Source organism: Myotis davidii, unplaced genomic scaffold (assembly GCF_000327345.1).
Source record: "Myotis davidii unplaced genomic scaffold, ASM32734v1 scaffold107, whole genome shotgun sequence".
Classification (NCBI taxonomy): domain Eukaryota; kingdom Metazoa; phylum Chordata; class Mammalia; order Chiroptera; family Vespertilionidae; genus Myotis; species Myotis davidii.
Window position 1 is genome coordinate 4,269,694 of NW_006383012.1, and position 24,357 is coordinate 4,294,050.

The 24,357-nt window shown below is 48.3% G+C and overlaps 1 protein-coding gene across 14 annotated transcripts in view; it reads left to right on the forward strand.

Moving 5' to 3' along the window:
• TCF7L2 (transcription factor 7 like 2) overlaps positions 1–24,357 on the forward strand; it is a 201,386-nt gene that overhangs the window by 44,772 nt on the left and 132,257 nt on the right. For all 14 annotated transcript variants that reach the window (XM_015557977.1, XM_015557980.1, XM_015557979.1 and 11 more), the window contains exon 3: positions 16,405–16,506. In XM_015557977.1, the coding sequence (XP_015413463.1) occupies positions 16,405–16,506 (102 nt within the window). The remainder of the gene's footprint in view (positions 1–16,404; positions 16,507–24,357) is intronic.

Below are 24,357 nucleotides of genomic sequence, written 5' to 3' on the forward strand. Positions count from 1 at the left end.
AAATATGGGGCTGTGCTGCGGCCTTGGGTAGGCTTTTGAAAAGTTAGTGTGTGTGCTGTGTTGTTGGGACTAATGAACCTTTCTGGCCCAGAAGACAATGAGCTCAGAGAGGGCAGTGATGCTGCCTTACAGCTCACCCGAGGGTCCCTGTCACCCACAATGCGTCTGGCCTCCTGAAGGGAATGCTTCTTGACGGATCCTGGGGTTGGAAGATGGATGTAGTGGCTGCCATGCCGCTGGGGAGCCAGCTGAGAAGAAGGTGGTGGGTGTTGTCACTGGCGCTTGCAGAACTGCCTCCCTTCACCCTCACGCCCTGGTCGGGTGTGGCTCCAGCCTCTACCTCATCCTGTCTGCTCCTCTTTCCTACCTGGAAGGGTAGGCATCAGGCACAGCTCAGAACTCCCTTGCCCTCTCCTCTCACCCCCTTCCCTCCTCTTGGCGCCCCCTCCAGGGCTGGAGGACCAGGTTGTGATGGGAGCATGCTTTTCTGCCACCGTCCAAACAGCAAGTTCCTAGGGACAATGGGGCAACTGGATTCAGCGGTAGTGCATTACTGCAATAACAGTACCTTGTGTTTTTATCATATAATTTACGGTCTAAATGCTTTTCAGATACAATTACCTTTATTTTATAGATGTGGTAACCACGGCTTCTTTGGGGATATGAGGGGCGATGCGATTCTGGAAGCTCTGGTGGAAGCTGCCAAGTAGCTGGATATTATTTAATGGAATCTTTGCATCTACCCTGCGAGGGGGGTGTGAGGGAAGGGGAAGTTACTCTGCAATAACTGGGAGTCAGAGACGTGAGATCTCTGCCCATGGCACTCAGCAGGTTGGGTGAGAGCTGGGGATTTGCACCCAGGTGATCTGAATTTTAGGCCTTGTGATCATTCTGTGTCTAGCACCCAGCACAATGCCCAGCCAAGAGCCGGCATCAATCAATATTTGTTGAATGTTAAATGAGGCTTAAAGAGACCGTTCATGCTTGGCACCGGGGCAGAGGGAGACAAACATGCTTCCTGCCCTCATAACCTTCACTTCCAAGCCCTGTGACCTTGGGCTGCTTGCCTAACATTCTCAGCTCAATTTCCTGAAAACTCATCTGAAAAATTGACTTAGCCAAGGGCATGTCCTGCAGCCCGATCTCCAGTGTTACATGCTTTCTACTACTCACTGTTTTGGTTTTCTTTTTCCTACACACAGCTTCCCTTTTTAGTTCCACCTTCTGGAAAACACATTTCTGATGACAGGCTGTAGTATTGGACGACGACAATGAAAAAGGCCTTCCCGACATTCTTGCCCAAATCATCAAACACTAGCTTCACAGTAACAACAGCAGCGGTCCTCGCACTGACCCTGATGCTAGGCGCTGCTCTAAGCCACTACCCACAGCCATGATTGGGCAAAAGCTCTGATGGACAGGGTTGTTAGCGCCCACTTCAGAAGAGGAGACTGAAGCTCAGAGAGGTTAAGTAACCTGCCTGAGGCCTCTAAGGACTGTGGGCGGTGGTCTGGGGTTCAAACATCAGAATTGGTCTGACTTTCTGCTCTTTAAACTGCACTTAAGACTTCACCCCCACATGCGTTTGTTCTGGGCATTTTCATGCCTCCTTGGTCTCCTTTACCGCCCAGACCATTGCTTTCCCCACTCTTAGGACCCATGGTCAGAGCAGGAGGAAACCCACACTGGTCTGTGGACACAGCTAGGGCTGGCGATGGTCCCCAGTCAGGGTGCCAAGTCTGACCCTTGGTTTTCTGCCTGTCGGTGGTCAGCCAGGGGCACCAGAGAGTTCTTCGAATTTCCCTCTCTCAACCGCCTACCTGTTCTTCAGGCAACGTTTCCAACAGGCGAGGTTTTGAATCTTATCGACGTCTCTGAAGAGAGATGGAGGAGGCAAAAAACATATAGTCATAGCCTGGGAGAAAAGTGGGTGTTTATTTTGGAGATTTCTTCCCCCTCTTTCACTGTTCTTTTGTGCACGTGTAAAACTTCTTTCCCGCGGAGAGTTTGTGTGGTTTCTTCGTAGCCCTGGAGCTGCTGCTGCTGAGTTCATCCTAAGGCATTGCAAGCCCGCGCTCTGAGGGCCGACTGTGCTCCGTGTGTCTGCCGTTTGCAGAGCACGAGAGGCAGGAATCCGTTCTGCTGGGCTCACGGACGTGTCAGAAACTTCTTCAAGTTTGTGGCCAGTTGGAGGGCGATGCAGTGGCTTGTAGCAGCGGGCCTGCAGCCGAGCGGCCATGGAGCCAAGAGGAGGGCGGGCACAGAGGAGACCAATTGTAGTCACAGGAAAATTCCACTTCCCAGGGGGCTGGGAATGAGTGAACTGCAGGGTTTGGCGGGGAGTGACCTGGAGAGGTGAGGCTGGTTAGCTAGGAATGTTCTGGTCACTTTGCTTGACTTTGGGTTAAGTGTTCATTTCCCGTTAAGCACAGGATCAGACACAGAGCCGGGGATTTGCTTTTGGGGACGATTTTGAATCACGTACCATCTCGAGGAGTTTTATTCTGATGACACTGATTATATTAATAGCAATATAATAGCTAGCTAATAATATAATAGCTAGCATTTACTCAGCACTTAGCATATGCCAGGCAGCCTGCCAAGCGTTTGATCCTTACAAGAGCTCAGAGAGATGCCTATTTGTTTGTATTCCCGTTTTACAGATGGGGAACCCAGTGCTCAGATGGGTGAGGTCATTGGCCCAGGCTCACCCCCTTCTCTTAAAGAACCCAGTTCGTTTGGATGTCAGTACTTGGCCCGTACTAGGCGCTCAGTACATGTCTTGGTTCAGGAAGGAAGTTACGGAGCTGGGTTTGAACCGGGTTCTGACTGCCTCTGGGTGTGAACTGGTCTGAATACATGCAGTCCCCACCACTCCTGTCTTGCTGCTTTGGGTCTTCACAGCCGCAGATTGGATTAACCTACAGGGGACTCAGGGGTCCAAGGGAAGAGGAGCAAGGGCACGTGTGGAGGCAAGCACACGGCCCCTGGGGTATTTCCTGGGCAGGTGGGCATGAAAGGCATAGCATGAACTGTCATTCCAAGGAGCTTGCTGAGTTCGCATTTTCCCTCTGATCGTTGGCGGTGTGCGGTTCACCGTGTTGCCCTGGGTCTGCAGAGCGAGTTGGGTTGCCTCTGGAGGACCTTGCTGTTGGATGGCTGCAGATTCTCCTGTACCTGAGCCGAGACTGAACGGGAACTCGGGAACTGGCTTCCCCTTATTCAGGGGAAACTCTAGAGAGCTGCAGTGGCATCCTCAAGGCAGAGTCCTTTGCCCGGGCACATAAAGAGAGGAGGATGGATCTATGTAAAATACCCGAATTAATAATTTCTTACTTTCCCATCTGCATGTGGCCAGGAATGGTGGGTCCTGGTCATTACCAGGTGCCCATCTCGGATAGTCTCTACTAATCACTCGTATGCACCCAAAGGGGGAGGTACTGTGATTAGCTCACGTTATTGTCCTCCCTTTGCCAGCAAGGGCTGGAGGCACAGAGAGGCAAAGCCTTCTGTCCAAGGCTCCAGAACAATGAAGCCGAGAAGCTGGATTTGAACCCAGACCCTCCAGCCCCTGGCCTGTGCCCTTAACCGTTCTGCAGGACCCACCTTGCTTTGAATTAGTGAGGTTTTAAGTTGATTATTTAATCAACCTGCTTCTTCTTGAACCTTCTGTCAGCCAACTCCACGACGGGGAAGACGGCACGGTGACTTCCGTCCATAGGCTCAGCTCAGGCGGCAGGAGAGAGCACAGGTTAGATGGGTAGGGAGACTGTACCTAGTTCCTTCCCCTCACAGCCCGGCCCTTTCCTAGGACCGGGTCCTCTTTGACCTGATCTGCACCTCTTGAGTCCAGCCTGCCTTGCGCCTCTCTCTGCTGCTAACAAAACCCCGAGACCTGAAATTCCGCCCCCAGAATCCCGGGAGCTCTGAATGTGGAGATGGCCGCGCTCCGTGGCCAGAGCTGGTTGGGATTACAGATAAACTGAAGCCTGGGAAACTTTCTTGCTATTAATAGTGCAGAGCTTTGGGGGAGGGAATAACCAAGCTCGATGCTGTTGGGATTGATTTTGCCTGTCCAGATGACATACTAATGAGCTAAGTGGTTAGCTTCAGATCATTATTGCTCCTTCCCAGGCCAAGTTCTTTTAACGACGAAAACCACAAAAGCAGAGAACAAGTTGGTTTAGAGGCCCGGGGGCCCGTTGTCGAGAGGGGAGGCCGGTCAGCGCGGGCCTGCTCTGGAGGAAATGAAGGCGGTGATCCCTTCAGAAGAGTTGTGCTGTCTTAAATCTATCTTTTCCAACGGCCTTTTTGCGGGGGCGGCGGGGGGGGCGGACAAGGGGGCAGGAATTTGATTGGGCATCTGGATTTTTGATGGGGGTATTTCTTCAGGCTTTTGGAGTCTTTTAGAAAGTTTCTCTCCCAGCCGTAATGTGTCAGAGTTTGCTGTCAGCCATTCTCTCTCCAGGGAGAAAGTGTTGCCTAAACCAACCCAAAGATCCCTATCTCTTCACATCACCCACTTTGATTGTAACGTCCATTGTTCTGCTCTTCCCTTCGAGTCCCATGTATACAATTGAAAACACAGTCACAGCCCTTCAGGTCCAAGTGCCTGGAATATCCTGATGTTCGGAGGAGACCTTGGAAGTGGACAGGACTGTATTTCCTTCCCCAAATGAGGTTATTGTGCTTGAAATATCTCCTGGTAGTTTATTAAAGGAAACCACAGGCTGGGGTCAGAGGCAGTTTCTCCTGCCCGGAGCCTGCTGTCTTGCCTCTTCTTTCTAGATCTTTCTCCCGCCCCATCGCCTGCCCCTACCTTCCTCCAACCAACCCCCAAAGAAACTTCACTGGCGGGCAGGGGAGTGGGGGCAGCCTTGCCATGGAGTGGCGTTTGAGTAGCCTGTCCCCACTTGTTGCCCCCTGGGACGTCAGGAAGGAATTTGGGGTGTGGACTTCCTTGAGTGACTGGGATTAGACCAGTTGAGTCTGCAGTCAGACGAGAAGTGTGTGGGCAAAGGGAACTATTGTGTGAGGCTCCTCGGACAGAAAGCCTGCCTTCATCTTTCGCTGCGCCTAATGGACAATTGAGACATTCAGCTTACGCCTGAAAGGGGAGTGGGCCGGAATGGTCTAGCAGACCTCCCAGATGAAGGCTTGTAGGAGCAGCAAATAGAGACAAGGATTACCAACAGGGGAAACAACCCGGCCGAGTCCTGGGAGAGAATGTTTATTTCCTTGCTCTCTAGGAGGGATTTGGAAAGAGCCATAATCCTGGGTTAGGAGTAATTTGTTACAGCAAGATGATACTTGAGTGACAGGCCACTTCTGGCCGAGGCAGCGGGACTTGTGTGCAGGGGGGTCGGGGCCTCCAGAAGGTCGGCCTCACTAAATCTTCACCCTGGCCCGGGGGTGGGGCGGGGGGTGGGGTGGGGGTTCGTTCGGAGGTGACCGGAACGCTTGTCTTCCACCTGGAAATGGCGGGCAGCCCCTCGGGAAGGTGACCTTGAAAAGCACTTAGGCGAGAGTCTATTTGACTTTCAAAAGTAGGATGTGAAGTTACAGTGTGGTTCACGGTTTCGTTGGAGTTTGAGGACGTGAGCCAGGTCTGCGTGGCATTTGGTTCCTACGTCCACCCGCTAAAGCTCGCTGATCGGGTGCCCACTGGCATTGTTTTTGTGGATTGGGGGGAAGAATATGGACTTGGGAGGAGAGCCTGAGGAGGAAAATCCAATTCTTCAGAGCTCACAGCTATGGGAAAGGAAGGAATTTTTAAAAGTTTTTGATTTTAATACCTCCTGCAATGGGATGAATCATATATTTACAATGTCCCTGCCAGGTCACTGGGACCCCTCTACTCCCTAGCTTGGTACCTCTCTAAGGTCATCCGATGGCGGTGTGTATAGTGATTTACACGGGAGACCTGTAGCTTCCGGCTTATAAGTCCCCTGTACAGTTGGAGGAAGAAATAGTACATTTTAACCATCTTGGACCTCAGAAAATCGTTTCCTTCATTTACAGTTTATCCTTTGAGGCTGAAAAAAGGATGAGGAAGCTGGTGGGAAGGCTTTAGGCAACAAGCGATTCTATGCCCATTAAAACACTGTAACATGTATTTTTAAAATTCATTCAATTTATGGGCTAACATTGGTGAGTAAGATCATATAAGTTTTACACATATAATTCAACAATACATCATCCGTATATTGCATTGTGGGCTCACCACCCAGTGTCTAGTCTCCTTCCATCACCATCTATTTGACCTTCTCTGCCCTCTTCATCCTCCTGCCCGCTACCCTCTGGTAACCATCTTCCTGTTGTCTCTCTCTATGAGTTTTTGTTTGTTCGTTTGTTGCTTTCTGTTTTATGTCCCACCTCGGAGTGAAATCATATGGTTCTTGTCCTTTTCCGCCTGACTTATTTCACTTGGCATGATACTCTCAAGATCAATCCACTTGGTTGCAAATGGCAGTATCTTGCGGCCGAGTAGTATTTCATTGTATACATGCACCACGTCTTCTTAATCTGCTCATCCGTCAAGAGGCACCAAGGTTCTTTCTGTGCCCTTCTGTGCCCTTCCGTGCCCGTTTCTGAGACAGAGGAATTGAAGTGCAGAGACATGGTGACCTGCCCGAGGCCACAGGACAGTGGAGGGCGGACGGTAGGATTCAGATTTCTGACCAGACGTGTCTGCTTTTCTGTTGGCTTACAGCTCCACTCTATTTGTTTTTAGCCATATGCCTTGAAACAGCTGTCGCACACGTCTGTCCTCCCTGTCGTGCCTCTTCACCCGCAGTTTTAATCCAGGGTATGCTGTGCTCTGCCCATCTTCCAGGAAGTCTGAGCATTCCCCTGCCATGGCAACGGCCCCTCCCCGAGAGCCAGCGCCAACCAAAATCACATTGGTAAATTGCTTGTTTCCCAAGATGCTTTGGAGGGTATGATTTTTTTTTTTTTGAAGAATAGGTTCATTTGTTTTCCAGTTCATTCTGTATGCATTATGGCATGCTGGGTGGAGTCTGTATCCGTGACTGTGTGTTCTCCCTCACCCATTTAAAGTCCACGTCAGTAGGGTTTAGTATATTCACGAAGTTGTGCAAACATCACACTATTTCCATAATATTTCATCATCCGCAGAGAAACCCTGGGCCCTCTGGCAGTCACTCTCTGCCCCTCTTCCCCCCAGTGCCTGGCTCTGTCTCTATGGATTTACCTATTCTAGGTATTTTGTATAGATTAATCCTCACCCAGGGATATGTTTTTCCATTGATTTTTTTAGAGAGAGAGGAAAGTAGGCAAGGAGAGAACTGAGAGAAAAAGAGAGAGAAATATCGATGCGAGAGAGACTCATTGATTACTTGCGTTCTGCACTCACCCAGGACTGGGGATCAAACCTGCAACCCAGATACATGCCCTTGATCAAAAATCTAACCTTGTGACCCTTTGGTGTGCGGCTGGCGCTCTTCCTTGTCTGCCTTCTCTAAAGTTAGCATAATGTTTGCAAGGGCCTTGTAAATTCCACTGTGTGGACAGACCACATTCTCTTTATTCATTCATCAGCTGAGACTTGGGACACTCTTATCCCAACACACACCACATATTCACCGAGAGGGTCTGCAGGTGCCTGGATCCACCTCAGCATGCTTGTAGAGAGGCAGGCGCTAAGACATCCCAGTTACCTGGACTGGACTTGGCCTTTTTGTAAGCAGCCGTAATAAAAAGTGTGGGACCACAAGGTAGGTTGTCTTTGCTCAGCCTCTCACTGTGAGCTTCCTACAACGGCATGCAGGACTCCTCATTTGTTGGGCACCGTCCAGGGGGCCCAGGGCTATGAGCTTGCACTGCCTAGTCTGGAGGTTGAAGATGGGGTGAACAAGACGGGAGGTCAAGGGCTCCTCCTCTTGAGTTCTCCCAGTGGCTTCATGTCTCCTGACCCATAGCTCAGGGACGTGGGTGCTAGGGCAGGGCTGCTCTTTGGTTGGAATGCACAGCCCCTTGCAGTGAACTTGATCTTGAGGAGGCTACAGTAGGACGTGGAGGTGGCTGGTCCTGGGCTGCTTTTGGTTACGACAGTGCGATCTGTCTCTGAGGCTGATTTCCTGCCGGCTCCCTGGGTAGGGTTGGGGCTGCACCATTTCTTTCGAGGGCACTCGTTACCCATTCAACTCCATCTTTTTGGGGGAGTCTTGAAGAGTCTGGCCTGAAAATACCAAAGGTCTGCATTCTGATTCAGAATCCCTAGTAACGCATGACTAAGTCACTTTCAGATTCCTTAGTAATGCATGACTAAGTCATTCATTTCTCTCGGCCTCACTTTCTTCTTCATAATGTGTTTGGAGATTGTCTGCTTTGACCACCTAGAAAGGATGTGTGGACAGTCCATTTCGAGGTTTAAAAGAGCCTTTGAGGAAGTCGTATGGGATCTGCCAATGTGCAGCATGCTTGTCATTGGCACTGCCCCAACCCTGACAGTGTATGCCAGTGACTAACCATCTGAGTCACCTGGCAGGTTGGGGAAAAAATACAGACCCCTGGCCCGCTCCCAGACAGCGTGGCTTAGCAGGTCCGAGTGGGCCAGGAGAAACATCTCCAAACAAACCAGTGAGGTTTGGGAACTGCGAGACCGTGTCACCATCATGAATGAAATCTAACTTGTCTACCATTCATTAGATGATTATTCCATTGACCGGGTCTTAGATGACTTTGCTAGGCCTCAGAATACCTAGTCCACACTGGACACAGAACACGCACTTTGTAAATGGTGCAGGAATTCGTGTGTTAGGATCGAAAGGAGTTTTTGAGGTTATGTTCTCCAGTTTCCTACTACAGACTTAGGCCCAGCGTGGGAACAGGTTGCTCAGGGAAGAAGCAAAGCAGTTGCCCAGGTAGGGACAGTGCTGGGCCTGGAACGTTTCTGGACTCTCCTCCCCACTTGCTGCTCCCAGGAGCACAGTCATAATTTGAAGAGTGACATTTTGGGGAAGTGCGAGGAAGGCCTGGGTTCCAGCCTCAGGGGGCTCATCTGGGCATGAGGGGAAGGGCCTGGTCAAATTCTCCTCAGTGTGTGCTCCCATGACCTGCTATGCCGCCGCCTCCCTGCAAACCAACTGACCTGGCAAATGCAACAATATCTCAGGGACAGGAGCATTGAATAATTTGGCCAGGAAAAGAAAATAGTCTGGTTATCGAAATTTTTGTTTGTTTGTTATTTGTTTTGCTTTATAGCTCTGGTAGAAAGTATATTCTGGTAGCCTTGGAGGAAATTAATGTAATAGTCTGCCCAGCTTCCAAGGGAAAAAGAGAGACGCTGGATGCTGGAGAAAGGTTATTTTTTCCTCTGGGGAATACTGGGAGGTATTCCCTGAGCCATGCCCTTTGAGAAACCGACCCCTCGCTGGGCTGGGGTTCAGGCAAGGATGCTCACAGTTGATAAGAAAACCAGGGAAGGTAGAGAAGTTCTGACGTAAGCCAGGGCGAAGCAGCGAACGCCCGGTGGTCTGGAGCCCTGTGCACCCACCTGCCCGCTGACCCAGTGCCCTCAGGCAGGCGGGGCCTTGTTCTTCAGGCCTTAGCTTCCTCCTTGGTAAGATCTGAGTTGTAACTTTCTGCCCATTTACTTCATAGGGTTATTGTGAATGTGGTTATAACCCTGGAAAGACTCTGTACATGTGGCGTGATACTGTGAGTACCCTTTATTGATTAGGAAGACAAAGGTTAACTATAGGGATTTCATTTAAATATTGTATAATGACCAACCCATAGAGATAGGATGAAACGATTGTTGTTTTGCACAGGTGCTTTGATATCCACCCCTTTCATTCCTTTTATATTGAAAAATGGGATAGTTGGTGACTTTGAGGGAAACATTTCCAAGTTCCTACTGTGTTTGGTTTTATTTAAAAAAAAGACAAAGCCAGTCCTACCATCTTACTGAATTTTTCCTGTGGCTTTCTTCCTTCTGCAAGTGCGGAGTGTACCCAGCCATGCCTCTTCCGAGGTCTTTGGTTTTTTCTTTTCCTTGGTAACTATAGTAAACACTCCCAACCAGCAGAAATCATCCATTTCTGACTTTTCTCTCTCTATGCAGTCATGCTCTGTAGGCATATAAAGCCTCTGTAAAGAGAGCTTCTATCTTATAGACTCTCTGTGGATTTTTTCAAATGAAGGAATTGTTGGAGTATGTTTTAACCTAGAGCAAAGCAGCCCCATCTCCTGTACCTTCTGCATCTTCAGGAAAACTGGTCAAACATTTTGTAGAGGTGCCTGAGGGATCCTGCAGAAACCTGAAGATGTCCGAAATAGTTTCACACAATTTTACTGTTAAGTATATATGATCAATGCTAACTTTTGGAAACCTGTTGGTATGTGTATATTTTAGAGGGTAGGGCATTATTCAATGAATCACCACCTCTTCTCTTTAACCATTGGGATTCCCTAACACCCCAGGGCAAGATAAGCTGAATTTTCCATCTTCAATTTCTGAGAAATGAAATAGGTTCAGAAAGAGATGGCCAGGCCTGTGTGCTTGTGGATGCTCCCCACAACATGAGCTCCTGAAAAAATGCGGATGTGCTCTTGACATTGGTGATTGTGCCTCCAGTTGGCTCCCGGAATTTTTCTATTTTGCTCTTATGAGGAGCAGCTTCTGGTGGCCTGTTGTTTTGTGAAATTCAGTGATGTGAACATCGGAATCAGGGCTGCACATTTCTAGTAGAGCTGGCGTGGGCCTCACCGAGGCTGCATGGGGAGGGTGGGAGCAAGCCACCTTGCAGGGAGGAAGGATTAGTGACTTTGGACGAGACGGGCGGGGTGGGCGGGACTCTCAGTTTGGGGTGTTTAGGCAGAGCAGCGACCTTCCCTTTTATAAGAAACACATGTAGAACTTTTAGCACTGGTGAGCGAGGAAGTCTTAGCCGTTACTCTGTCACGAGGATGGCTTCCACTTAATTTGAATTCTTGTAAGATGAGTTTTTCTAGGAAAAAGCACCCCTGTTGAGAAATAGCTTGAATTTTTGTACTTTGGTAAAGGATGACTATCTACCAGGCTGGGGAAGGGAGCAAAGCCTTCAAAAATGATCAAATCAGCTCTTTCTTGGGTGGTTTTCTACAGGACCCAGTTTTCCAGAAGATACCGCGTTCATCTCCGCTGCAGTGTTCAGGCCCTGCTGTGTCCCTCTTCCCACCCCGAGCTCTGCCTTCTGCCCGAGCTCCTGGCGAATGCCATCTGTTGGTGGCGGGCAGAGTTGGCATGGCATGGCGCGGGGTGGGAAAGCTGTACACATTGGAAAGCTCTGGGGAGAGGAGCTTCTGAACCTAGGAAGTTGATCCCAGAGTGCATATGCGGCACATCCCCGCGGCCAGAGGGGTTCTGCCTGGTATTCCTTTGTGGTGATTTGATGACACGTGATACTCTACCAGTGCTGCCTGGGAAGTGGGTGAGAACCTTTTCCAGTCAGAATTGCTGAAGGGTTTCGAACTTCCGTTTCGAAGGGAGAGAGAGTTATTTCGGTGAGATTGTGGTCTGGTGGTCAGACCCGACCCGGTGACTGGGAGTCACGACCAGAGCTCGGATTCTTTCCCGAGCTTTCCCTCTGAAGCTGGAGTCTTGCCAGTGACAAGTCAAACCAAAGTATTGCTTTTGGACCACCAAACTGGTTTCCCAAGTGATTGTGTTCGGCTGCTTGGATTTAAGGACCCATGAGGGGATATATCCTGTCTGACATGGTCTTCAGGTCTTTACGCGAACCTTCCCTAAGCCAGGGGTGGCAGACCACGGCCCACACCTGCTTTTGTGTGGCCTGTGAGCTGAGAATGATTCTGATTATTTTTAAACGATTGGAAAAAATAAACAGAAGACTACTATCTCCTGACACGAGAAAATCATATGAAATCCATATTTCAGTGTCTGTAAATGAAGTTTTATTGGCACACAGCCATGACGTAATACAGGTGTGCATACGTGTATGGTCCATGGCTGAGTTGAGTAGTTAGGAGAGAAATGGAATGGGTTGCAAAGCCTGAGCTATTTACTGGGTGGCCCTTCACAGAGAAAGTTTGCCAACCCTGCCCTGAACAAACAAAGGGCAGGCTCCACGGCCCGTCCATCTGTGGAATGGAGCGAGTGGCAGGCAGTGCCGGGAAGCCGCTTTGGAGTTTATCAAGGATGTGGAGTTTCCTGGCAGTCCGCGTCATTATCATCATCGCTGTCCTTTGAATTGTCCTGTTTGTTTGGAAAATAAGTTTGTACCAAGACCTCAGTAGCCCTCCCATGGCGGGTTCTCTGATCAGCCCCTTCTCGCTGCCCTTGCTACCCAATCCGGATCCACACAGATGGAGGTGCTCCATGAGAGCAGGTTCTCCCAGGCCCACTTGAACCTGATCTCGGAGATGCCTTCTGATTTGGGAGATCCATCCCCTTGTGCCTTTCCTATTCCTTTTCTTTTTAAATTGGAGTTGGAGGAGGAGACATGCGAGATGTGTGCCTTTCTCTTTTTGTTGACAATTTAACAGGCTTTTAGGCCAATGGTATTGTGTGTATTTTGAGACTTTGTCCCCAGGTCCAAAAGCTTAACTTAAGCTCCCCAAGACGTATCATAAAATACGATTTTGGGAAAAACTCTAATGGGCCGTGAGCAGAACATTATTGTTAAACAAAGGATGAAATGCTTAAGCTGCGATGGCTATTTTTTTTTTTCTTCTCCTCAAAATGAAAGTCAAGCAGACTCCATTTCAACAGTTTTCAATGCAGGAATTCCCACAGCCCCATTTGATTGCAGTTTGTTGAAAAGTTTAATGTTTTTATAGGCAATTCATAATTTCCATGTTGAGCAGCCTAAAAGGAAGAGAGCTGGAGCCCAGTGTTGTTTTTATAGTGGGACGGTGGGAACTTTTTTTTTTCTTCCCCCCAAAGGATATAAAACCAAAGTGGAACCGTTGGGAAAACGCGGCGTGGCTTTCCAGCCGGTTCTCGAGTCCCAGATGCTCCTTTCTTCCAGGTCTTCCTTTAGGACCCAGCAGAGTAAATAGAATTTCCTGCTGCTTAATGTCTCCAGGAAGGAAAAGATTTTCCTCGAGGCTCTAATAGTACCCAATTTCCTTTTTCTTCCCTTTATTTATTTATTTTCTCTATTAATAAGGACCAATTGTGGAAGATGAAGAGACCTGGGAAATCCATCACTTTTGGAGGAGGTTAATAACTTCCTTTAAAAAATCCCGACATAATACTCACTTCCCCACAAGGAACCTCGTCAGCCCGAATGCCAGTTAAGATCCAAGGGGACGGGCGTGGGTTTGCGGGGATCCAGCCGTTCTGTGGGATCAAGTTGCATTGGGCCCCAGAGGTTGGGGCTGTCACTGGGGCGTCCCTGCACGTCGTCGGGACTAGGGCCGTCTTCCTTTGCCATCTGGATTTGGTTAGCTCTCTCTGGGCAGCGGGGCGAGTCTCATTTCCTCCAACCAGTAATGTTATATAGGCAGTGATCCTGGGCTGCCCTAACATAATTGAAAATTATGTGTATTGTAGGCTCGGAGCGCTGAAATGTAGGCTCATAAAAATATGTGGTGCAGGTAGCCCGCGGAGATTGGATATGGCACACAATGAAGCTTTTATGTAAAGGAAGAATTATAAGTCTCCGCATTAATGTTGCATTATGGGTATGATAATTCTTGGGTGGGGTCCTCAGGGCAGCTCTGTCATGTTAAATAAAGCCTAGATTTCCTAATCCTGGGGAGCTGGTCCTTGGGATGCAATCAAATCGGTTTCGCAGAAGGCCAAAGATGAAACGTTGTCCATCGTTTCATCGATCCTTCCCCACCGAGTGTAGCAGCAGATGGAGGTGTGTGGTAGATTCCGCTGGGCATTTTTTTCACGGGTTTTTACGAGATGGAGGGGTGAGTGTTGGCAGGTGTCCATTTCGGTCGGCCTCAAGGAAATGACTCTGCTGAGTGGCTTTGACCAGTGAGGCCCATATATTTATGTGGCCAGTGAGAACGGGCGAAGTCAGGATGAGACAGGCAGAAGCGCTGCCCACAGCCCTCTAGCTTGGGCTATAGGGCAGAGGGAGACCATGGAAACATTTCAGTGGTTCTCAACTTGAACTTGGGATGGTACTGCTCCCAAAGGAGGTATTGGAAACGGTTTGATTATAAGGGTGACTGAGGTGGGGGATGGAGGGTGCCTGCTGGTATTTCCTGTCTGGAGGCCCAGGCTCCTAGAAGTCTTTCACCTGCCCCACCACAGAGAGGACCAGCCCTCTAGTCCAGTGATGGCGAACCTATGACACGCGTGTCAGAGGTGACACGCGAACTCAGTTTTTTTGGTTGATTTTTCTTTGTTAAATGGCATTTAAATATATAAAATAAATATCAAAAATATAAGTCTTTGTTTTACTGTGGTTGCAGATATCAAAAAATTTTTATCTGTGACATGGCACCAGAGTTAAGTTAGGGTTTTTCAAAATGCTGACACGCCGAGCTCAAAAGGTTCGCCATCACTGCTCTAGGCCATAGCTAAAACCTGGAGGTCCTTGGAGCAAAGGCATGTGATGCAAGGTCTTGGGGCAAGTGACCAGCACCAGCAACCGAGCTTCCCGCGCACAGGATGCTGCTAGGTAAACACTCTGAAGAAGGATCTCTCCATCCTCGGCTTGGGAGAATGGCTGTGTCCTTGGGCAGGTGACTCATGGGTTAGTATCTCCAGCTTTAGGTGGAACCGAGTTGAGTTTTCATTCTCCAGACGGTTGTGTCTTTGAGGAACCCTTGGAGAAGCGCGTGGGTGGCTTTGGCCCTCTTCTGTCACACGGGGTTTGAGCGAACCCTTCCTTCTTTCTGGACTGCCCTTTGCTGTTCTTTCTGTTGAAATGTTTTCGGTGCGGCTGGCCCCGTTCTCTTTCTCAGAAATGCCACCTTCTTCTTGGCATTTCCCCGGGCATGATTTCCCGGGTCTCGGCCACCGCGTCCCCCGTTCTCTCTTGGCTTGTGGAGGAGTTGGCTCCCTCCTGCATAAGCCCCCTGAGGGCGGCATGTTTGTCTCTGTGATGCACCACGCAGGCTATAATTGGTGTTCACTGAGTTCCATTTCCTGTAGGATTAGTATTAAAACTAGCCTTTTTTCTTTTTGCTAGAGGTTTCTGAAAAGATCAAGATGGCTCCTTATATATCCTCCAACTAACCCCTGCCTTAATCAATTGGCCTTTGGAGGTACGAAGGCCGGTATCGGTGTCCTTATTAAAATCGGAGCAGTGTCTAAGTTCTGTTTGGTGGCCTGAAGTTTTCCTGCGTGAAACTGCCAATAATGTCACCAACAAAAGTCAAATGCCCGGACGTGCTTGTGCTAAAAGTCTCAGTGACCAGACAGGCCACCTTACCTCAGTTTCCCTATCTGCCCAATGGGGAGTTGCATCGGTTGATGGTGTACGTCCCCCTGAAAGCTGGCCATGCCACTTTTGATAGAAGTGGCCCCCCTCCCTTGCGCTGTGTATTCACTTTCTACCTCAGACAAGGGTGGAGATAGACATATTGGCTTCTGTCTTTATCTTGCTCTCCATGGTAAACCTGTATGCATTTAAGAATTCCTCCAGCCTTTTGAGTTGAAGGTATAAGTTGTATTGTGCCGTGTTTGTGCATGTTTTACCAAAAAATACAGGCTGTCACCCCCAAATGTATACACAGTTTGAGTGATTATGAAGTCAGTGTTTATTAACATACAGTTCATTTTCCAAATTAAGTGAGTTATCAGCTGTTAGTGTGTATCCATTTTTGGGGGAACACCCTACATTTTTGTTCTGTAGGAGGAATTCCCTCCTCACCTTCCTTGAGTAACTTCCAGCAAGGGACAGTTCCACACGTATCCTCAGCTTCTTCCACGTGAAGGAGGGGGGCGTTTTAGAAATCTGTTGCTGAAAGAGAACATTCAGAGTTGATGGTCTCTTGGGACACTGGCTGGAGACTCCACTTGCTTTCTTCCTCCGGGAGATCTCTGTGTCTCTTCCCGCCCTCCGTCCCACCCTCCCCACCGCTCCTTCTAAGTGAGGTGTAGTGTTGATGAGGTCATTTTGTCTGAAGCTACCTATAGCTTGATGGGTAATAATATTGATGTTGTATACATGTACCTATTGAACATGAACTCTAAGGAAGAACTTGTGGGTGTTGGATGGTTTTTCTGTCGTTGATGTTATTCACACGCTCTTAAGTTTTTCAGTTTCTGATCCATGTGTCATGAACCCCAGGAGTTCTCTCTCAGGGCAGCTGTTTTGCATTTCTCTGCTATGTTTATTTTCTTTCCCCCCATTTATTTATTTATTTATTTACTGTCTGCATCCATGGGTTATGCATATAGGCACACAAGGTGTTCGGTTGACTACCTTGCTATAATCACTTTCCATGTTCGTTTTGTTTGCTCCCCAGTATCTGCAGATGAAATGGCCGCTGCTCGATGTCCAGGCAGGCACCCTCCAGAGCAGACAAGCCCTCAAGGACGCACGCTCTCCGTCGCCGGCGCACATTGTTGTGAGTGACCTGACAGAGGCAGTCGCTTCCTTTATTGGGGGGAAGATGAAGAACATGCTCTTTGGTTGATAGCAGGCCTTGTTTGTCAGTCTTTCTTTCTTTAAACATATTTTGTGTGGCATATCCTTGGATATGGTGTATGTCTAGAAGGTACCTGTTTTCTTCTATTGGACCTTAGCGATTATTACCTTCCTGGAAAATTTCCCACCTGTCCTTTCTCCTAGCATGGGGTAGAGTCGAGCTTCGTGGGCTCCAGTTAGTAGGCACAATCATCGTGGTGTAGGGCAGATTGGAGATGGTATCAAGGCAGTTTTAAAGACTATAGTACGTACTCCAAATCTTTCCTGAAAAAGTCGTTTAGGGGAGGTGAGTGGCAGAGGAGGGAATTAGAAATTAGACTTTTTCCAGCCCCCTACCCCCAATTTATCTTAATTGTTGGAAAGAAACACTCTCCACTAACATCAGAAAAATGTCTTCTGGGATGATGGATTGATCCAAGAAATGAACTTAGAAAGGCTTAAATTAAATTTAATCTGTACATCCATGGCTTTGAAAGCACAGGGTTTAATTAATACAGGAGCCATTTGTTTGTAGTACTAAGAGACTACACCATACCGTGTGTGTCTACATATATTTTTAATGCACTTTCTAATGCATATATTTTTAATGCACTACATATATTTTTGTAGGCTCGGAAAGTGGAATTTATAAATTAACCTCTTGAGAAGATAGCTCAGCCATATTAGGATATTCTCTCTTTTAGATTTATGTCATGAGCTGGACTTTATACTTTCGAAATAATGAATGGGAGACACTTTTATAACAATTTTATGACAGGTAGAATTATGCAAAGCACGGAACAATTTATTTATTTTTTATTTAAGTATCACAAAATGTTACCCATTAATATATTTTGCCTCCGTGTTACTTGAAATTTCTAAAAATGGCAAAATGATTTTCTTAAGTAGAAAGATCTCGGATGCATTGTGTCAAAATTCAGGTCAACTGCCTCCTTATTTTGTAGCTTGCTGTAATTGAGAATATATTATTTAACGAATTTGCCTCTGTTATAGGAATATCAAATATATATGTGGATGTATGTGTATATCTATCAGAAAATAATTTATTTCCATAAAGCCACATCTTGGGTCATTGTTTGTGAAAATGTCTTAGGAATTTTTGTTATCACTAAGGCACGTAGAAAAGATTGACATTCTCCAGAAACTTCCTCCTTCCTCTAACCCCACAATAAAATGGATGCTCCTAATTACACATGCTCTTATGATGCCAAGATTTCAGGGCTGGAAGTGACCTTAGCGCTCAGGTAGGCCCAACCTGCTCTCAGAAAAGGAAACAGGCCCAGAGATGCCTTAAGTGACTTGCCCAATGTCACACGCTGTGCTAGTGGCCAAAACGAGGGCTGGACCCGCTCTGTGCTCCCTTCCCGGGGCCTTGTGGAACGTCCTCCCCTAAGGGAGAGACGCTCACTTCCCATGGCTGGTTCTGTTTTGCTCCCTCTCCATCGGGTCATCATCAGGGACGGTGTCATCGGTGTAAAGAAGTGGTTGGCTCAGGGTTCCGACGCAACTTTCTCCTAGGAAATGGGGTGCCCTGTCAAACCGTGTGGTAACGACACCCCAAGATTTTACAGAAGTGTGATTATCCGAGTCCTCGAGGGGATATGAGGAAGCCCACCCATTCCACGTTTCCTGCCACCCCGAATTTCCCAGCGTGGGTCTAGGCTTTGTCATTTATTTCTCTGCTTTTGGAAATGCTTGGTGCGGGACTCGCCCACATTTTTTTTTTATGTACAGAGAGATAGGATATTATCTTTAAAATCCCTTGGAGGACTCTTCTCTCTTTGAATGTGGAGAGAAGCTGTAATTCTTAGAAGTGGTTCAGAGTGGACACCGCACCTCATAGGTATGTCCGGGAGGTCCACGGGCCACGCTGGTGAGCAGGAGTGGGGTTTTGGACATTGGGAGAGGGGTAGGTTGACTGTCCTCCTCTCTAACACTTGCCTCCTAAACCCCATAAGAACAGATGCCACCAGTCGGCCTTGAGCACCTTATATTTTCATTTGCAGAATGAATTGCCCCGAGCAGTGGTTAAACCATATTTTTTTCTGGGAGCCCCTGTGGATTTGGTGAGGAATGCAGCCAGAGGAGATAGGGATTTGGTTTTTCCCTCTGCTGTTTAGTCGAAGGCATGTTTACCATGGCAACCACTTGGGAGAACACCACCCTTGAGATGGAAACCCTTGTCCAAAGGGGCCCCAGGTGGCAGCTGTAACAGTAACTGTTGTGCTTTCTGCTCCATTCCTGGGGACCTGCCCTGGGGAAGGGCCCTGGTGTGGGGGGTTTGGGTGGGTGGTGGGCTCTGGGAGCTGGAGAGAGGAGAAAAGCCATTAGCTTGGACAATAGGAAACCAAATTTGTGAAATACTTAATGCTTGTGGCAGCTGACTGGTGTCTTTGGTTATATGAGTCAGCCCTGTAATTGTGCATTTCTGCAGTCTTCACCTGACACCAAGGGGATATAGGAGGAGGGGTGTTGGGCGCTGGGGATGGGCTGGGGGCAGGGGGTATTAGTAGAGGGAGATGGAAAGTAGGTGGAACAAGGCTGGAGATTGTTGACCACATACAGTTTTGGGGACTGAGGAGTCATACACCTTGGGGACTACATTTCTCATTGCATTTTCATTGGACATAGAGTGATGTGCCAACCGGAACTGGCCTGGCAGGTTACAGGATGCCTGTGTGGATAAAGGAGTCCCTCTGCCTTATGGCTGATGATGTGTCATTTGGTTCAACGCTGGCCAGAGACTGTGGTCCATGTGGAGATGCACTGATGAATGGCGAGTTTTCACCCAGACACTGGGCTCTTCCTCACATTTTATTTTTCATTTTTTTAAAGGAAATGTTGTCACATCACAGCGTTTCATAAGACGTGTTTCAAAATAGTTGTCCAAGGATTGCTTTCTAATTTCTGTGAAATTGGAAGTTATTGTGATTTCTGGGCCAACCAGTTTCATAATGATTTCTAATGTTTTCTTTTGAAAGTAGAGAAGTGTTCAGTGCTTGTTAGTAATCACTGGAGACTGTCACTGTCGCAGTCTGCTAGGAAAGTAACCTTTCCCCGGTCCATATTTGGGGCAGACTTCTCACATGGGAGCCAAAAACATTTTGTCTGAATATTTTAGTCGGACTGGATTTTTTTTTTCCATGTGGTATGTGGATTACCACATTACAAAATATTGATGTATAGAATAAACATTCTCAACAAGTGGAGTTCAATTGATTAAATAGTATTTAAATTTAGAAGCAAGCCCTACGAACTTTAGTTCCTGTAATGGCTATACCATCTTATTTGTTATAATTTATCCTTCAAGGATGATGTTTTGAATTTGGAGGCGGGGGTGGGGGGGATGGACGGACGGACACGGACTAGCCCAAAAATAGGAATTTACACACAAACCCATCTCTCTCTTCTCCATCCCCCCCCACCCATCTCCAAGACACCATCCATAAGGACCAGGTTCCCCCCGCTCCCCCCAAGCCTCCTGTCCTATTTTCTCATTCACAGAAGTAGCTCATGTTTCCTTCCCTGTGGTGTTTTTCAATTTATATTTAAAATTGTTTTGTCGACAAGGAGTGCCAGGCAGCTGGTTTGTGTAAGCGGTTGAGCCCGAGTCTTGGCCGGGCTGCCTCCAGGGCCGGTAAACAGGGGTTCCAGGCTGCTCCCTGGACGCCACCCCCGTGTCTTTGTACCAAGGCTTTCATTTCACTTCCTTTGTACCCGACAGAAAAAGATCCTGTACCCCAAATGGTGGTGTTTTGGTACAGCGTGTATCTTACAAAACGGCGAGAGGCTTCAGAAGTTCCCACCACGTTGTCCTGGGGGCTTCCTTTTGAAGCGGAGGTGGAGTCCACCTTAGGGTACCTTTCTCAGCGGCTCTCGGTCTCGGGTGTCTTGCGGGGTGATGAGCACCGGGTGTGGGGTGAGAAAGCCGTCTGAACCCCAAGGAGCAAAGCCCTCCAGACTGTGCCGTGAACTTCTTGTTGTTGTTGTTCTTGCATAAACGCTGAAAGCCAGCGGAAAACTCTCCATGGGATATGGCGTGATGGTCAGAACTTCAGACGATGCGTGGAGCATTTTCAAGTCCGCTCGGGGGGCATGGCGGGCCTTCTGCTGTTGGTTTCTGTGGAGTTCAGGGCGTGGGGAGGCTTACTCCTAGTTAACAACAAAAAGCGACCCCGAGAGCATCCTCTTCGCTATCCAGTACATGCGGGCGTGTTGAGGGGCTGCTCTTCTGCCGGATGCTGGTGGCAGGGGGTGTGCCAGGAAGCCCTGCTGCGAGCCGGAGGCCCAGCAAGACCCTAGTAACCCCTACCTGCCAGGTGGGAGTCATTGTTCCAGGGGCCCTGAGGAGTCCCGGGTGCGAGCGGGTCTGGCCAGGGAGAAGGGACTCAGACCGAGAAATTGGTGAGGTGTACAGGCTGGGAAGGCCCTCTGGGGAAATGGCATTTAAAATGACATTTGAAGGCTTCCATGGAGTTGGCCAGGCGAAGGTCTGAGAGAAGACGTGGAAAGTGGCAGAACGTTCCTGGCAGAAGGAAAATACATGGACAAAGGCCTCAGGAGGAAAAAAAACACACAGAACAAAACTTGGCTGTGAGAGAAGCAGGAAGCCAGCTACAGTGGCAGGTCTTTAGGGCGCAGGGAGAGTGGCCTGGGGGGGCTCTGGTGAGGTCTTGGTGTTTAGCCCACCATTGTGGGGAATCATTGTGAGGGTTTGGCTTGTGTGAAGCTGATGGCAGCAGGGTTGGTGAAAGCAGACAGATCTGGAGGGGACATCAACAGAACTTGCTGATGGTTTAGATATTGGTGTTGAGGGAGAAGGGAGTCAGTCGGAGGTGGCTGGAGAATGCCATTCACTGAATGGGGAATATTGGAGGGGAGCAGGTTTGCAGTGGGAGAGGTTTCTAAAAAACTTATTCATTCCAGCTTTATTGATATGTAATTGACATGTAACATCGTATAAGTGTAAGGCATGCAGTGTGTTGACTTGATACACTTATTATAAAATGATTGCCATCATAGTGTCAGCTAAAGCCCCCATCACACTACATAGTTACCATTTTTTGGGTGGTGAGAACATTTAAGATCTGCTTTCTTAGCACCTTTCAAGTTTATCATTATAGCCACCATGCTATACATTAGATCTCCAGAACTTAACTCACGTTTTAACTGGAAACTTGTACCCTCTGATCAATAGCTCCCTATTTTCCCCAACTCCCAGCCCCTGGTTACCAGCAGTCTACTCCATACTTCTGTGAGTTCAGCTCTTTCAGATTCTGCATAGAAGGAATATCACTATTTGTCTTTCTCTGCCTGATTTGTTTCACTTAGCACAATGCTTTAAGGTCCATTTCTTTCTCATGGCTGAATAATAGTCTGTTGTGTACATATAACACATACCACATTTTCTTCATCTGTTTATCTGTTGATGGACACTTAGGCTGTTTCCATGTCTTGGCTGTTGTGGATATTGCTGCAATTACATGGCAGTTCAGCTAACTCTTTGAGATCCTGTTTTCATTTCCCTTTGGCTATATACCCAGACGTAGGTTTGCAGGATCGTATGGTAGTTCTATTTTTAATTTTTTGAAGAATCTCCATATTGTTGTCCATAGTGGCTGCACCAACTTACACTCCTCTCAGTGGTGCAAAGGGTTCCCTTTTTTCTACATCCTGTTGGCGCTTTATCGCTTGTATTTTGATGATAGCCCTTCTAACAGGTGGGAGGTATTCATTCATTGTGGTTTTGATTTGTATTCCCCTAATGATTAGAGATGTTGAGTGCCATTCCATCGACCTGTTGGTACATTTCATGTACCTTCTTTGGAAAAATGTGTATCCCGGTTTAAGAGCTGTCTTTTTGGGAGATTGAGATACTGGGTTTCATGAGCCCCCAAAGTAATGGGGCAATAGGTGGAGTCAGTGATGGATGATAATAACCACAATAGCAAATAAGCCTGTAGCACGTCCCGTGTGCCAGGCTTGGTTCTCGGTGCTTTATAGGTGCTCATTATCCCCACTTTACAGAGGGAGGGGGAACTCGGCACCAGGAGGTGAAATATTTGTCCAGTTGTGGGAGTCAGGATGTGACAGAAGGCAGCCTGGCCCAGGTCATGCCAGCTCTTAACCCCCTGCCCCCCAACCCCCCAGCCTCAAAGACACACGTAAACGGGCCCCGTGTGGGATGCTGAGGCCTGTGGGGGGCACCCCCGCCCCCACTGGCCAGGGTGGCAGGGCTCAGACACCTGCTGGCCTCGCTGGAGAGGGAGTCACGGGGTTGCTCGGGGATTTGGTCTCTGGTGTGGCTGCTGCAAAGGACTGAGGACACACTGGGAAGGGAGGGACAGGTGAATGTGGGGGGTGTGGCCGTGGGGACCTGCGCCCATTTCCTAAACGCTTTTCCCTGTGCGCTCTCTTCACTCTCTCCTCTGCGTGTACACTTTCCCCTGGTTTGTCCCCCTTCTCCCCCCCTTTAGCGATGACTCAACTAGACTTTCTAGAATACTTGGCACACATTTCCCAGCAGCAGCTGAGTCAGAACTTTCCCATTTCACAGACAGAACCATGGTAAGGGTGGTGAGTAGTTTCTCTGAGGGTATAAACAAGCCAGCGAGCACCACACAGCTGTTGTTTTTATAAGGAGACCTGTGCGTCTCGAACACCCAGAAGCCGGCGACCAGGTGGTCCCTTTTCAGGGGGAAGTAGGGGTTCGGATCAGGGGTGCTCTGAAGGGAGAGAGGGCAGTGAACCCCAAGATGTACGAGTCTTATCGTTAAAGGCCCAAGTGTCCTCCTCTGCTTCCAGAAAGTACGGCGAGGAATCCTGACATTCTTGAGGTTTGGGTCCGTGGCGTGGCGTCCGACCACCGTGGCGATGGAGGACACGCTACCAAGAAAGATTATGTAAACGCGGCTCTGTCGCTTCAGATGAGAATCACAAGGAGTTTCGCAACCGTGAGATCACAAGTCAGTCACCCACCGCCGTCCCTCCTGCTGTCTGAGCCCCTGCTCAGAAGTCGTGGGTGGTCCACACAGGCTGCTCCTGAATAGAGAGATACATGCTCACGTCTTCCATGTCCTTTGGTGTAATATGGGCTCTAGGGAGGTCCTGCCTTTCTACTGCGATGAGATCCCTCTCTTTGAAACACGCACCCCTTGATCTGTTGTACTCTCCGTTCCACTCATGCCTCCTCACATGTACCCATCTTGAATTTTGAAGGCGAGACTCCCTCCCTCATGGGTGAGTCGTCGCCTCACAGTCATCCCCAATTGTAAGTGCGTATCTTCAGTGACTGATCTGAAACTGTGGAAGGGTGCGAATTGTTCATTTTCGATTGCAAATCCTACCTCTAAATTAAGTGAAATTCCTTTTTAAATGTAGCTTTCCTCATGCGTAAAACGTATGTTCGTTGAGGGCAGTTTGGGAACTAGGCCATAATTTTGCCATGCAGAAATCACTTGGTATGTTGGGTATATTTTCTTTAGACTTGTCCCTCTCGTGTACTAATATTTATATTTGTTTTTAACATCTTGGAGCTCATCGTCGCACTCAGTATTTCCAGCCCTGTATTTATTTAGAATGAAAAGTGATGCCGTGAATAAGCACCTCTCCCATGTCGTTAAAATCCTTAAGGGTCTTTGACCACATAACAGCCATAGTATTACTCCTCAGTTTGCTCACTCCATGCCCTGTTGTTGGGCGTTTAGTGTCTCCTTTTGTTTCTGCCATTCTAACGAATCCTGTGATGAGCCTCTCTGTGGCCCCCTCCCCT